The 15968-nt window shown below is 36.5% G+C and overlaps 1 protein-coding gene across 4 annotated transcripts in view; it reads left to right on the top strand.

Moving 5' to 3' along the window:
• LOC123026899 (formin-like) overlaps nt 1-15968 on the top strand; it is a 125346-nt gene that overhangs the window by 31735 nt on the left and 77643 nt on the right. For all 4 annotated transcript variants that reach the window (XR_006415407.1, XR_006415408.1, XM_044437089.1 and 1 more), the window contains exons 4-6: nt 3765-4495; nt 7452-7602; nt 12176-12263. Coding sequence is in view for 2 of the 4 variants with exons in the window: in XM_044437089.1 (XP_044293024.1) it covers nt 3765-4495; nt 7452-7602; nt 12176-12263 (970 nt within the window). In the remaining 2 variants the exon portion in view is untranslated. The remainder of the gene's footprint in view (nt 1-3764; nt 4496-7451; nt 7603-12175; nt 12264-15968) is intronic.

The following is a 15968-nucleotide window of genomic DNA, read 5'->3' on the forward strand; positions in this document are numbered from 1 at the left end:
AGTGAAGTTTGCTTTTAACTCTTCCCCCTGCGAACGGAGTATCTTTTACAGGAATTCTGAATGAAGGCCTTAATCTGCCTACATATTTTTAAGTCAAGCAATTTGATACTGATTTATTTATTTATTTATTTGGAACATTTGAACACCGCCTGTTAATTGAAGTTCTTGTGGCAGCTTATGATACATTTGCAAAACTACAAAATAAAACATTTGTCAAGGAAGGGTAAGCATTTATATAGGTTTCTCCCTAGAGCTTAGATGCCCCAGCCACTGTGACTCTGAATCTCTGTGCTACAGCAAGTTTCAGAAGAAATGGCTGCTGCAGTAGCCAAATGTTTAGTCACTTAGCCACAGGGCAGTCTTCTGTGTCAGGGATACAGTTGCTGTTTTCAAAGTCTCAGTTCCTAGTGACAGATGTAAGAGACACTGGGAAAAGAAAAGTGTTCACAGTTCTCTCCAAATCACTACTGCAGTGAAGACAAAACAGAACAACAAGATTTTGGGACCATGCACTTAACTCCCTTCCACTAGGGTTACAATCCTGTGGATGCTAGATGTTAAAGCTGTAGGAAAAGGAGGGGGCATAGTTTTTACCTCAGAAATGTGTTCCAAAGTTGGACCTCAGAGTGCCCTTGCAGCCAGCATGGTCCTTTCCTTATTGGCTGTGGTTCTGAGGTCAAAAGACTGACAGCAGGGTGAGCTTTCCAGGGTTTGGAAGGAGAAGAATGAGGCTTCACTGGGATATTATGTATTCTGGTAGCATCTCAGTCTGTCTTTGTTAGCCAGGTCACAAGATTTAAGTGGCCAAATTAGCCACCTAAATCCTTTGTAAAGCAGAACCATGGAAGCAACCTTCACCTCTGCATTCCTTCCACTCTCATTCATAATTCTGAGAGCTTGGGTGGTTATGGATGGATGCAATCCTGTGCACAGTTAGGCAAAAATGACCGACAGCTTCCACTACTCCCCAGCGAGCTATGGAATGCTGGGAGTTGTAGGAATCTTCTATAACATACATAGGATTGCACCCTGTTAATACCATTTCAGTGAATATACACTTTCTGGTGCCACAATCCTCCGTGTAAATCATTCACTGACATAACTTTTTGGGTTCCATAGACACCTCTTGAACAACATAAATATTTTGGTGTGCTGGGAATTTTTACATGCAACACGTCATGAATTCTTTTATTCTTAGTCATTTTATTGGTAATAGGTCTAAATACTTGTCCTTGAAAGCAACAGCAACGAAGCACATAAACCAGATTGTGATAACTGAGGTGTCTGAAGAAAGAAATTAATCTCTAAGCACATTGGCAAATGTGCATTATTTTCATCTAGCTAGCCTTTGATTGTTAAAACTCCTGTTTATAGTTGCTGAAATGTAAAACAAATGTATTCTTTGTTCAAAGGTAATCATTTTCTTAGAAAACACACACTAAAAACTTTCGTTGCACAAACACATGTTAGGCTTTTGTTTAGTAATATGAGATCTTTACAACCCAAAGCATGGTGGGGAGCAGGGGGGGGAACCCCTTCTTGCATTAAATAACTTTTACCTAGTTCTTCAGCCAGAAAGGTATTCAGAGTGTCTCACATCAGTTTTACAATCTAAAAGTCACCATCTTTGGCACAGTGTCACAAGCCCACCATTTCTGAATCTAAACTACTTTTCTAATTCTAAATATAGACATTTGCCACCAAAGAAAGAACATTTATCTTTTACATTATTTGCTATTTTATACCAGTGCATCCCCTGGTAGTTGGTTAAGAATATAGCAATTTTGCTGTTAGGACTGAGAATGAGAATTTTGTTTTTATTTATTTATTATTTCACTTCTATACTGCCCAGTAACCCAAAGGCTCTCTGGGTGGTTCTTGAAGTGAACCAAGTAAACCCAAATAAAACAGTGACAATAGGCCCACAGCAACTGCAATCAAATTGGTCCAGAGGTACAGCAGAAATATGAGATAAAACAAGTATAGAAGTTGAGAATATAAGTTCACTATTAAAATACTGAGCAAATAAAAAGGTTTTATTTGGAAAAGAGTAGGTGCTAGGTGCGCCTCTTTGGGGAGCTGGTTCCATAGTCAAGGTGCCACAAGCAAAAAGGCTCTTCTCCTGGTAGCTACCCTCTTTACTTCCTTTGCAGAGGGCTCCCTGAGAAGGACACCAAAAGATAACCTTAGGCCTCAGGTAGGTACTTATGGGACAAGCAATTCCTTCAGATAACCTGGCCCCAAACTGTTTAGAGCTTTAACTGTTAATACTAGTGCTTTGAATTGGGCCCAGCCTTCAACTGGCAACCAGTGCAGCTGAAAGAGGAGTGGCATGATGTGTTCTCTTAAGCCATTCCCAGTTAATAGCCTTGGTGCCCTGTTTTGAATCAACAGACTATTATCAAAAGCAGTTCCACATAGAGCACAATACAGTAATCTGAATGAGGTTACCAGAGTATGGCTCACTGTCACTAGGCTCTGTCTGTCTGGATAAGGTTGTAGTTCATAAACCAGCCTAAGCTGATAAAAGGTGCTCTGTGTCACTGAAAAGTAGGATGAGGACAAAGGATACTGTCTAAAAATCGTATCTGAATATATCATTTGACTTATATGATCATTAATTGGTTGGGCTCTTCTCAGGAAGAAGCACTTTTTTCTTCTTGTTTGCTTTTTTAATGCATTAAAACATCAGTTTAGGGAAAGAAGCAGCTGTGAAAATGGCATGAGAAAAGACTGAACCAGAAGGGTTTATGAGTTATCTTTTTATCCTAAACATATGTGAAGGTTAATTTGTTGGTATAGTCTAAATTATTTATTTTCAAATAATTGCATGATATAGCTGGCATTAAGAAGGGAAGACTTATTAATACTATCTCTGTGTGTGAATTCCCTGCGTATATAAATAAGACTGGGAAAACTGACCACTGCACAAAGTCTAAACCCACATGTCCTACGTGCCAAAATGACCTGTCATTTGGCAGAGTCTTGTATGTGTATGCCTGACGTGTGGGTGCTACTGCAGTAGAGTAGGCTGTTGTTCAATTATCCAGGCGAAGGAAAGATTTTTCCATCAATCGTAGAAATGTTACAGTCTCTCAGAAGCATAGGCTTTCAAGACCTCCATTCCCCCGAATATTACCAAAAATTTAGCTTGTATATATATGCTGGCATCAAGTTTCTTACTGAATGCATAAGTGATTAGGGACAAAGTTAGCTGGTCTAGACACTTGTTCCCTTTCTCCACTTCCAGCAAGTCTCCTCTATGGAAGATTAAGGAAAACTTTGTTACTACTCCCAAAAAAAGAACAGAGTTGAGACAGTGGCAGAGCAGTGACTATTTTGCCCTTCTGTGCAGTGGCAAGTGGTTTCTTCTGACCAACATTGTTTCAGCATTGCTGTACCCAATTCATGACAGCTAGTTTCTTCTACTTACTACCTTGCATCTCTACTTGTTCAATACAATGGAAGTAGCAAACAACACGCATAAGTGGTATAGTGGTAATTCAAAAGAAAAGAGAAAACAGAGTGCTCCACAATGTAATTAGCACAGCATCTACAATTTCATTTTTAAAGTATAATTTATATTAAATTCTTATACTTGTGAATGACCAAATTAACTTCTGAACTCATAAGGCAGAGGCTGCCTATTATTGCACATGCTATGTTTGCTAATGGATATTGTGTACAATACGGAAGACAATTAAAGATTCACACCATTTCAATTATACCTCATGATACTGTGCCTTTTCATTATTTCTTCGCAGTCTGAGTTTGAACTCAAAGTTTTCCATGTTCGAGGAGAGTATGCTTTATTAGTAGCAAAACTTGAGGAAGACATCAAAAATTTAAAAAATGAACTGGAAAATAAATTCTACAGAAGAAGTGAAGAAACAAAGGATATCTGTGTATCCACTGAAGATGATCACCCACCAAAAACATACAGAAATGTATGTATACAGACAGACAGAGAAACTTTTATAAAGCCAAATGAAGATGAAAACCGGACAGTCAAGAATAACCAAATAATACCTAAGAAGCTTACTATACCATTTTTGAATAGTAGCATTTCTTCCTCAACTGATCATAAAGAAACATGCAGTTGTAGCCATGCCTCAGGAAGTATTGTATCTCAGCAGGATCAAATGTTGCCACCACCACCACCACCTCCACCTCCTCCACCTCCACCTCCTCCTCTTCCATCTTCACTGTCTGGTTCAGTTCCTCCACCAACAACTTTGGGAACTATACATCCTCCTCCTCCACCACCACCACCACCAGCACCACCACTTCCTGCAGGTTTTGAAGGCCACCAGCTAACACCGCCTCCTCCACCAGGACCACCTCCACCTGGAACAGGGCTGCTTCCACCTCCTCCACCACCTCTCGGATCTAGTTTCCTTTTGTCTTCAAGTCAAGGTCCTCGGAAACCTGCAGTTGAACCTTCTTGTCCGATGAAGCCACTCTATTGGAACAGAATACAAATAAACGACAGCAGGTAAATGTATATGCCTTTTTGTTATTTTGCTACATCTGTGCAATATTTCTGGATTAAATGAAATGAGAACACATTTCAAAGACATGGGAAATATCAAAATCAGGTGTTTTTTAAAAGGAAAAGTTTGAAATGCATGTTTTTTTTTTAAAAAATTAAATGGTTCAGTGCTATGCCATAGTTTTTCTCAAAAAATCTATCTCAGAATTATATTCAGCAGCTTATGACGAAAAAGTAATCTGATTTGACATGAAATATTCTTAGTATACCTTGAGGCACAAGTTACAGCGAATCTGATCCTGCAAGACACTCTGACATCAGATTAGTGCATATGAATGTCCTTTAATGTCCCAAGACATAGAAAAACCTTCAGGCTCTCTCTTTACATATTTAGCCAGGAAAAATACCAGAAGCTCTCAGCATTCCTAAGCCAGCCATGTTTTTCTATCCATACGTGTGAGAATATGTCTTTAGTAATTAAATCAGCAATCATAAGTATTCCTTCAGGTGATTGCTGTAAAAGTGACTGCTTTTATTCACTTGGAAATTCAACCCATTCAATGGGTAATATAATTGTAGAATTGGCATCTCAGGAGTACATGATGTTTATACAAAGAAATAGTGTACACACATTTCATAGCAAATGGGTCAAGCTTATGGAGAGCAGTACAACTATATTGTTCTAAAGGTTGTCACATATAATCAGTTTTACCTTCTTGTCCAGTTGACTGATGACTCCCTTCTTCTTTCCTTTATCCTTTTTTATTCTTATATTTCACCTTCTTCCTCTGTGGATGAGGCAAGCCAAGATGTAAAACAAAGATAATGATTTCAGAACCAATTCTTAACACTTCCAAATGTTAAGAAACAGAAAATAATGTGTTTATTCCCTGGTGTACCTTAGTTCAGTTGACTATTATGGAATGCTCTTAACCATTTTTATATTTCAGTTATTAGTTAGTGCAGTCTAGCCATAATTCTATATATAAATTTGGAATGCAGCTTTGTTTTGTCTTGTTTTGTGCATTTTTTTCCTAGAACCTGTTTAAATCAAAGAAGAGATACTCAGGCCTGATACTTTATTTTCTGAATAAATAAATAAATTATTCTATATTTCTCAGTTTTTAATGATTTCATCAGGTAATAGAAGGTTGACTGTCTTAGGTCTGGAAAAAGACTGGGAACTTGTTAAATGGAAAGCAGGAGTAAAATGTTATGTGAGTGACACCTGCTGGAAGAAAAATAATAGTCACTAAGCAACAATGACTGGAGATTATTTTCTTTGGAAACATTTACAGTTTGTAAAGAAAAACAATCTAATCTGAAAGATTATACCTGAAACTGAGCATGTTTTTAAATTGTACCTCCCAGCATTCAGTGATAGCATTTCGGATGATAATATTAATGATGGAACATGGAGGAAATATCAAGTAGACACCTAGGCTATGGCTGTTTTCAGATTTTAATCCCTCCCCTCTTATCTGTATGCATTCAGAACACCAGAAAGTAAGGATGTGATCATGCTCAAACTGAGTATCAAAATGAGCTACTTTGGAGGAATTTGGACTTGTACTAAAGTAGAGTGGGCTTCCTTTAATGCACCCTAAAGTAGAGTGGGCTTCCTTTGAAATTTCTGGCATATATTTCAGATGCACAGGATTTGGGGAGAGAAAGAATCAGTCTGCCCTTTAACAATTACTATATTTTTACTTAAAAGTAAAAAGAAAAACAGCAAATAGGGGAGGGGAGGGGATCTGCTTTTGTGGTAGATAATTCTAGCTTCCTATTAGGACATTCATTTAACAGAAATGTTCTTTTTTCTACTACTAATCTCAGTGCTTTGGGAAGGATATAGAAGGAACTAATCTGTTAGTTCAGTTGAGCAGAAAGCAAAAACTCTCAGACTGTTTTTTATTCATTGTAACTCCCTAATCCCTGCACCTATCCTATGGGGAGAGGGCAGACAAGCAAAGCCATGGTCCCCTACTTAAGATTCCCCTTGCACCTATCTGATTCAAATATGGCCGGTATTGTCACATTAGAAGGATTTTTTACCCCAAAATAAAAAGTCATAGGTATCCTTTTCAAAAAGATACTTAAGCTATAAAGGCCTATGGGTAGTGGGGCACCATACAAATGGAAGAATAATAATTAAATAAATAAATTGTGCAAAATGTATAGGCTTCATCTGTTCTGAAAAGGCAACTCTATCTACAAATTCCATCCTGTCAAGAAGTAAAATGCTATAGCTGGCTGTGCATTTTCCAATGTAATTTAATGAAAACATATGAATTGATAGTTTTGAAATAAGACTCTGCTTTGGACGCAAGGTAAATGTAGGCCATACCCATCAAACTAACCTGATTTCTGAAGTGTTAAAGCAAGGGAAGCAAATCTTGCTAATCTTGCCTTTGGTGCATTCATCTATTAATGTCAGCAGTACACTGTTTTGGTACTGACTTCTACTAAGTCAGATCCACCTAAAAAAGAAAAGAAAAGAAAATCTTGTAGGTTATGCAAATAGTCTATACGTGACATGCATAACCTGTGCAACAACAGCAATTAAAAAGTACTGAATATATAATTGCTGTTGAGTACTATACAGTTTTGGGTATATAATGTCTCCATAATAGAAGGGAAGCCAATGCGAGACTAGGACTCAGGAGATCTAGTCCCCTCTCAACCATGGAGTTAACTGGGTGATTTTAGGCCAGTCTAAACTCCTAGCCCAATTTAAATCACAGATTGTTTTTCTGAGGATAAGACTGAAAGGAGGAGAATTATGTAAGCTGCTTTGAGTTCCTTTAAAGCATTATAATATGTAAAGATAGATAGTCCAGTCCAGTCCAGTCCAAATGCCAATGTACTAAATATTGATAGGATTTTAACTATGCAGTAAAGTAAACCTGTCATAAGAGAGACTTTTTAATAATTTTGTTTTGTCTTTCCCTAATCTTAGTGCAAATTCAGCACCAACTCTATGGGACTCATTAGAAGAACCCAGCATATTTGATACCATTGAATTTGAATACTTATTCTCCAAAGAAACAGCTCAGGAAAAGAAAAAGCCATTAGCAGACTCTTATGAAAAGAAAACAAAAACCAAGAAGGTATTTCCGTGCTCTTAACTTTACTTTTTTAAGCTGTGTTTTTATTTAGCCTTTTAAAAAAATATTTTCATCTCCGTATTTTATTTCAACCTTGAAATTCCAAAGAATCTACCAAAAAAATCATATGAATAGAGAATCTAGTAATCCATCAGTGTTTAGGATGATCACTTTTTAGTTTCAGTTTATTTCCTCTTGAAAAGAGGGTGGAGAAGACAGCACATATGGTCATACATGAAATCCATATTAAAATTTGAATATTGCCCATTAACAGCCTTAAGAACTTTGATAAAAAGATGCATAGCCACAAAATCCCATACTTATATGGAATCAGTACTTTCTAGCTCATAATACTTTAAAGCAATTTTCTTTTTATACTTTACATGATTACAGCTTAAGATGAAATACCAGTTTACATATTCAACCTAGTCAATGTTGAAAGAGCATGGCCACAGAATGGAGATAGCTTCTTTTTTTTCTTTGTCATGTTCATCAACTTTAGTGTGGACTGGCCATCAGCATGAGCATGGAGATCTGATTTGTTTTTCATTTGTTCTCTCTCTTGCTTCCTCTCTCATTAGTGGGATGAATACTGTGTAAAAATAGCCTGAGAGTAGAATTTTAAAAATCTAAGCAGCAGATACTATTTAGTTTTTATTATATTTGTCTGATACTAATGATTATAGTGTAAGTTAACATTCACCAACCAGGTACCATTATATTTTCCTCCTACAAAGAAAAGAAGTAAATGTGAGGTAATTTGTGTCATCTGCATGATCTAAATAAGACTCCATCAATCATTTTTGGTTCTTTAGTGCAATGATTTTCATATGAAAGACAGAAAGGAATGTTGAAGATAATGGCTGTCTGTTGTCTATTATCTCTAACTGGCTTCATATAATTATTAACACACATTCTCATTTATGCTGAGTGTCAATATTTGGAATGAGGAACATTTTAAAAACAAAGAAACGATGATATATCTGTCATCAGGTTGAAAGGGAGAGGGGCTATTTTGTATTTGCAACATTTTATACTTTTTGAAAAGATGGATTCACATTATGCGCCAGAGTGGTAAGAGTGTAATGGTCCCAGTTTCTGTTTTAGATGGAGGTGTGCTACTTTTCCAATTCCAACCGCAATGAACTTCCTGTAATATGAATGGGAACCATGTTTCACAGGCTGGATCTGCCCCAGTATGCCCCCAACTGACCTGAAAAGGCCTTCAAATAGACCCTTTTCCTTCTCTGTCTTCCCCAAAACTATTGCCACTACTCTGGGAGGAAAAGTGAATGAGGTAGCAGCCCCCAGCTTAGCCTTGTGCTTTGCTTTTTCAGTCAGGAAAGGTAAGGTCAGAGGAAGCAGCTCCTGACTGAACCAGTACTTTAAGAAGCTATCCCTTGCCTGTCTTGATGGGGAAAGGAAAGGGGTAGGCAGAGTGTGAGTGTATAAATGAATAGGCTGGTAATGGCATGTGAAAGCCTGTGTGTATGAATTTGTATGCATGGAATCTAAGCAAGCATGTTGGGACTATATGACCCTGTCTCTTGCCAGCATATGTCCTGAATAGGCTTGAGCAGAGCTAATTTGGCAGTTAGGGTGAAAAAGCTTCCTCTCCTACAATATGAATAGAAAATAAGTGTTATTTGGAATTTTACTTTTAATGCTAAAATGTCCAAGAATGGCAGTGGTTGAGATGATCTCCATGCCTGCACTAGGAAAAGAAATTATGGGTAGCAGCATTTACATTCTTGTCATAGGGTCTGGAGATAGTGTGTCCATTTCAATGGTATATTTAGTAACCAGAGCAGAGACAGACTATTGGCTCCCATCTCTGTTGCTTAGACATTCTGTGCCAGCTGGCATATCATTATCATCAACTGGCAATAGCGAGGAAGTCAGCTGCTTACATATTACTGTCATCTGTGCTCAAAATGCATGTTTCTAGGAGCTCAAAACATTACACTGCTTGGGACCAAATAGAACAATCCATTCTTGCCAACATAATTTAGTGTGTACCTGCTAAATGTGTGACTGCCTAACCAGCTGCAGCCCATCAGCCTATGTCTTGGAGCTTACAAGAGATTGATGATTCAGCTCTTTTCCAGTTCCAGGCATCAGGCTACAAAAAAAAGGAGGCTTATCAGGCTCCTGCTAAACATATGGCTGATGGGCTGTATTCATTTTGTTGGGCACAAGAACCAGATTTTGGGAACAATCCTATGCATGTTTAGACAGACAACTGCCAGCGTTCTCCAGCCAGCTTTGCTGGGAGTTGTCAAACTTTTTTTCTGGCTAAGTATGCATGGGAGTAAGCCCTTAGTGACCATATAAAAACTGTGTAATTTGAGGGGTAAAGTGTGTCATAGCTGTCTTCCAAATTTGTCAAAGACTTTCAGATGTAGGAATCAGGCCAAAGTGATTCACCTTTTAATTGTTAGACTTTGTTGAAGCCTTAAAACTATTTTGAATGCTGTCTTTTATTCTCAGAAATAAATTGTGTTTAAATTGGTGTGCTTAAATCACTCTATTTTGATGTTTTCTTTCAATTCGCATCATCTAAGAAAGTTGGATAATCATATCAGATATCTTGGGAAAGGCTTTTGGGGTTTTTTTTTTCCTGAACTAAGGTTTAGACTGTTTCCATTTCCCAATTTAACTGCTGTTGTATACATTATTTATTTAATTATATGGCATTTATTCTTTTGGATGTTATACTATTAAAGCAGAAAGGAGAAGGGGCAGGTACCTGACATAATTCATGTTAGACATCTTTTCTGACAACTGCGAAGTTTCCCTATCCTGCCTATTACCAATGACAAAAGTGAACATATTTTCTTGCTGGAGGTTGGTATTCTTATGGAATAGATTTTGTTGGTGCTGAAAATTGTGAATTCTGCCTTATATTTAATATTTTGGGTGGGTTACTTGTCCTTTGCCACTTCTCCCTTGTCAGCCATTTTGTGATGGTGCCCTTGACAACATTGTGAAATGTGCTTATGGGTCCAAAAAGGTTTCTGCCTTGAGTTTATTTATTTATAACATTTATATGCCATCCTTTACGACAACATCTCAGGACAGCTTACAACATTAAGTAGAGTTTGACTTTAATGAATCCCTTTATGACCCTGGTAATTCCATCTTTGTTGTTGCACAATTACTAGCGTGCCCTGCATGGGTTATTGGAAACCATGTAAGTATACAGTGTGAAAATAGCAGTTATATGGAAATATTGATCATTTTGTTCTGGCTATTTCAAGTAGCTTGAGTTACCCAGCTTGTTCATTCATAATTCTGACCATATGTATTGGTTCTCATAAAAGCCTATAAATATACAGCTTATTTTGTTCTATTATTTTTCAATTGTGTACTATTAAAGGCATTTGTAGTTTAGAATAAGATATGGAGGGGCAAATGTTGTGTGAGTTAAACCTGATCATCTTTGCAGCATGCCTACAATTTGCAGAGGCAATGCAATGTAGTTGTTTCAAATGTCATATTGTCTTTATGAGGTATAGCCTGGAAAGATTTTACCTTAAACTAGGCATGTCTAATGGGGTTTATGACAGTCTATGAATTTTCCTCTGTAAAGGGTCAGTCTTGAGGTCAGTGAATGGTATACAAATTGCACTCTACTTAAACCTATAATTACCTCCATCAGATGTTAATCTGCTGCTAAGTTAATCAAATAGCATGTATAACTTCAGTAATGTCTATCATATACTTTCCATTTAACTAGAATTTACTTCATGATAATATTTCCTCACCCTGCTTCTTCTTTTTAAATAAAAGGAATGAAGATAGAAAATTCATAAATAATACTATTTATTCTCAGAGCATCAATTGTATTTTTTATTCTAAATATTAAAATTGGGCATGTCAAAATTTATGTAAATCTCATTATTTTCAATGGGAAAAAAAACTTAACTCTCTGCTACTGAAATTCTTGGGAGTCAAAAGTACTTTGTCTGGTTAATACGTATATATGCTGTTCTGTGAGTTAATATGCAGTGCCATAGCCGTATCTTGAAAACAATTCCAGGATACAATAATCTGCTGAATTCTTTCTATTGTATTATTAATATTGTTATATCTATTGATGTTTAATACATTGTAAATTATATTTACTATTGTTCATTTGTAATGTTGCTCAGTTGTTAAGAGCTGCTTTCTGTACAACTTTGTTCAAAAGTGGCATACATAAAGGATGATGATAATGGAGATAATAACAACAACAATGGATTTCCATACTATATGCTGTGTAGATGCAGAAGCATTAATATAAAACTGTGTGGAGTTACTATTTGCTTAGATGTAATGTCCTTTTTGTAGACATATGGGATTTATAAAATGGTTGTAGAAAATATCCCCTTCACAGAGTTGTGAATTTTTATGTTATCAAGGTATTGCCAGAACAGCTTATACTAATATTTTTCTAAAATGTAGTTTGAAAAATAAAGGAAAACAGAAGGGGTGACAATTGGCATGTAATTGATTACTCTTAATTTTAGCTTTAGTTTACTATTCATACATTTGGACATATAAAATTGACCGTTTATAAAAAAATTACTTCTAGATTATCAAGCTATTGGATGGAAAGAGATCCCAAGCTGTAGGAATCCTGATATCTAGTTTACATTTAGAGATGAAGGACATACAACAAGGTGAGTGTTACTCAGATCTTGATGGCAACTTTGTACACAGAAATGTTTTCACAAGTTAGTATCTTTATGAGCAATATCTAATGGTGACCACCATGGAGTGTCCAGGCTCACTAACTGCAGTGCATAAGCAGTTTCGCAGGCTGGTTTAGTGGATCTTGCTTAAGGTAACATTGAATAGTAGTTAGAGAAAGGTAAAAAGAGCGATCTATTTTGAGTTTCTGCACACCATGCATAACTTTATGCATCTCTGTCACAGTCCTGGCCTTAGTTGCCATTTGTCTTACCCTAAAAGCCCCAAATACTTAGCCTTTCCTTTTAAGAAAAAAGTATCAAATTAGTTTGTGCATTCTCACATCATTATTCCTGTCCTAAAACTCTAGATATGTATTGCATTTGAAATGGCTCACCATTCTGTACGCCTTGCAATAAGGTAGTTCCTGGGCCAATAAAGCATAGGAATTTTTCTTTTAATTTTCACATTCTAAACTATGTTGCGAATGCTTGTTGATACATTGTGGCTGGACGAATTGGGTTCCTGTCACTATTGCATAGGAACTAGAACTTTTGTGCTTAGTCTTGTCCCAGTATAATGTTTGTCTGCATTTCAATAAAATAATGTTGATTTTAATAAAGTATTGTTAAGCTAAACATTTGAATTTGATATGAAAGTCATTTAATGGGCAGCATACAAATATTGTTCTGAATAACTGGAAAGAGCTTGGAAAAGTGTGAATTCTAGAAAATTCTAGTACATCTGAGTTTAGGAGGAAATACAAGTAAAGTGTTTTGTGCTTCTTTTACTCTCTTGAAAGGCACTAATTAGGTCATATTCACATTTACAGAAAACTATTGAATACTGTCACTATACAGCAAGTGTCAAAAAGACTAAAAGCTCATATTTGTATCCTTGATATCATTTCCTGTAATTATAAACAAATTGCCATAAGTTGGACTGGCAGCCTTGAAAAATAGTGGCATCCACTGAATCCAAAGTTTATCCATTCTCTGAGGGGCCTCAGAATTGGCCCATTAATCCAAGCTACCAAGTGCCAGTTTTGGGGAAACAACAGTGGGATATAAATAAAAAGTAGCAGCCTGTAGTTAATTTTTACTCATTGGTTTCAGTGGGAGAGGGAATTCTTTAAAAAAAAAAACAGATTCACAAGTGATAAAGCAAGAAAAAGCAACCCATCTTCCATTCTGGTTCTTCTGAACCTGCAAGATTTTGGAAATGACTAATTTGACACTCCTCTACCTGCTCTACTAAATAGGACTGCTCTTTCATTAATTCTGTTTACATTAAGCATGTTTGGGTCTTTTGATGTATCCAATTTGAAATTATTTAATATTTCAGATATTAAAAATTAATGTTTTTAAACACTTAATTTTACAGTACTGAGTAAAAGAAGGTATAGCACAACCTGAGCATAGGAATTGCTTAGTTTTACATTTCATTATGATGGATCATTGAAACTGCTTAAGTTCTGTATTGCAACTGCTGCTGAATAATCACATAGTGCAACTGAGCACATTAAAAAATGTGTGTTTGTGTGCTTGAAATAAATATTTGTTATTATTGTGGCATTAGTCACATACAGTATTTGTTTGGAGTTACTACATTTGAAAAAGAAGAGTAATTGAACTAGAAATCATAGGCAATATATTTCTTCATTTGCTTATATCAACTGCAAGAAATATCAGAATAGGAGGTTGCCTTGTACCAGATGAGACCATGGCCCACCTACTGTGGTACCCAATTGGCAGGCTGGTACCAGCTTTCCAGGGTTTAAGTCTCCAGTTTTTTAGTGTTCCACCAGGAGATGCTACCCAGGATACAAGCTAGAACGCTTTGCATATGTGCTCTGCCACCAAACCAGTTTCCATCTCACTCCCAAGGCCACTCAAAGATAAGGTATTGCAATAATCTATACCTGGGAAATAACTTTTCAGGAACCTCTAAGGTTAGATTAAAGTGCTATTCTCAGACCCTTCAAGTGGCCTATAATGAGATGATAAAAGAGACATTATAAGAAAATGTAATGCTTCTTAAGGGTGGTGTAGGATTTTTGCACTCAGGCATTTCTACCTTTTGCCATCCCTAACTGGCATATTTCACAATGTTCATGTTGTTGAGCAATGGTAGTGAATGTAGCTTTCTGTACATCTGGCTCACAGATGTTTTAGTTTGCATTTGATTACTAGCCAACAAATTGAGGACTGCCACATTTTTTGAGAGGAATCATCCACAGATGTTTCTTAGGAGACAGTGGCATTTGTTCTTACAGGAAAAAGGTAGATCACTGCTATCTTTGCTGGCCAAAAGCCAACAGTATTAAGCAAGCAGAATGTACCGGTAACATGGTAGTTTGCTTTGCCCTCTTAATTGGAAATAAGTAAAAAATGTTTTGATGCAAAGTTTAATGATAGTAAGCCATCCTGAGATGCCATGCATAAGGGACAGCATATAAAAGTTTTGAATAAATAAATAAAATAGGGAGCATATCTTGTAACAACAAAAATATAGCATATATTATTTTGTCACATTGCTGTGCTCTAACCTGTTCATTCTAACTTCTTTGGGCAATTTCCAGAGGTGTGGGGTAGTATGTTTTATAGTATATTTTAAATAATGTTGTTACATCAGCAGAAGAGAATGGATTTCTCTAATAGTGATGGGGCAGAGAAATTTCTGAAAGTCAGATACTAGGCAGAAGTAGTAACTGAAGCTATTACTGGACAGGATCTTTCACAGACTATGGCAGTGATGTCCAAATGAACTCCTGTGTAACAGAAAGCATATTCTTACCTTGAAAACTTTATTATTAAACAATGAAAAAAACTCATATAGTGGGACTATTTCAAAAAGAAATGAAATAGTCCCACTATATGAGAACCCTAGGTTGGTAAGTGTTCAACAAGCTCTTGGAGAAGAGCAAAGGACAAGTATGAAGAATGTTGTCACTAACAATACAAGCTGAAAGGAAGTCTAGTGGCTGACATGCACATAGGTGAGAGGAAAGTCTGATGCTGTAGAACACATACAACTAGAACATGGATGGAAGTGTGACTCAAGGTGAACTGGAAACTTTAAAGCAGGAAGTGGAATAGTTAAAAATTGTAGTACTTGGTGTGAATAAACTTAAGTGGACTGGAATGGGACATTTGCAGTCAGACAAACATAAAGTGTTTTACTCCAGAAATGACAAATGCAATAGAAAAGGAGTAGCAGTAATAATAAAGCAAGATGTGGCAGAGGCTGTAAGGGGATACAGTGCAAAATCTGACCAAATACTATTAGTCAGGAGCAGTGGAAAACCTAGCAACATACCCATCATTCAAGTCTATGCTCCAATAACAGAAGCTGAAGAAAAAGAAATTGAACAGTATTATGCAATTTGAAGAAATTGATTACACAACAAAACAAGATGTGTTGATAATCCTAGATGACTGGAACACAAAAGTAGAAAATCAAATACTGTAGAAAAATTGGCCTAGTGGTAAGAAATGAAGCAAGAACATGACTCACCACTCACCACCAGATGGCCAATATAAAAATCAAATAGAGTGTTCAACTGGAAACAGGAGATGGAGAAACTGTATTCTTGCTGCCAAGACTGGGAACAAATTGCAGTAATCACCATCAGCAATTAATTTCAAAAATCAGAGTCAAGCAAAAAAATATCACCAACAGAAACTCAGTGCAAA

The sequence above is a fragment of the Varanus komodoensis genome, unplaced genomic scaffold (assembly GCF_004798865.1).
Source record: "Varanus komodoensis strain SLA01 unplaced genomic scaffold, ASM479886v1 scaffold3, whole genome shotgun sequence".
Taxonomy (NCBI): Eukaryota; Metazoa; Chordata; class Lepidosauria; order Squamata; family Varanidae; genus Varanus; species Varanus komodoensis.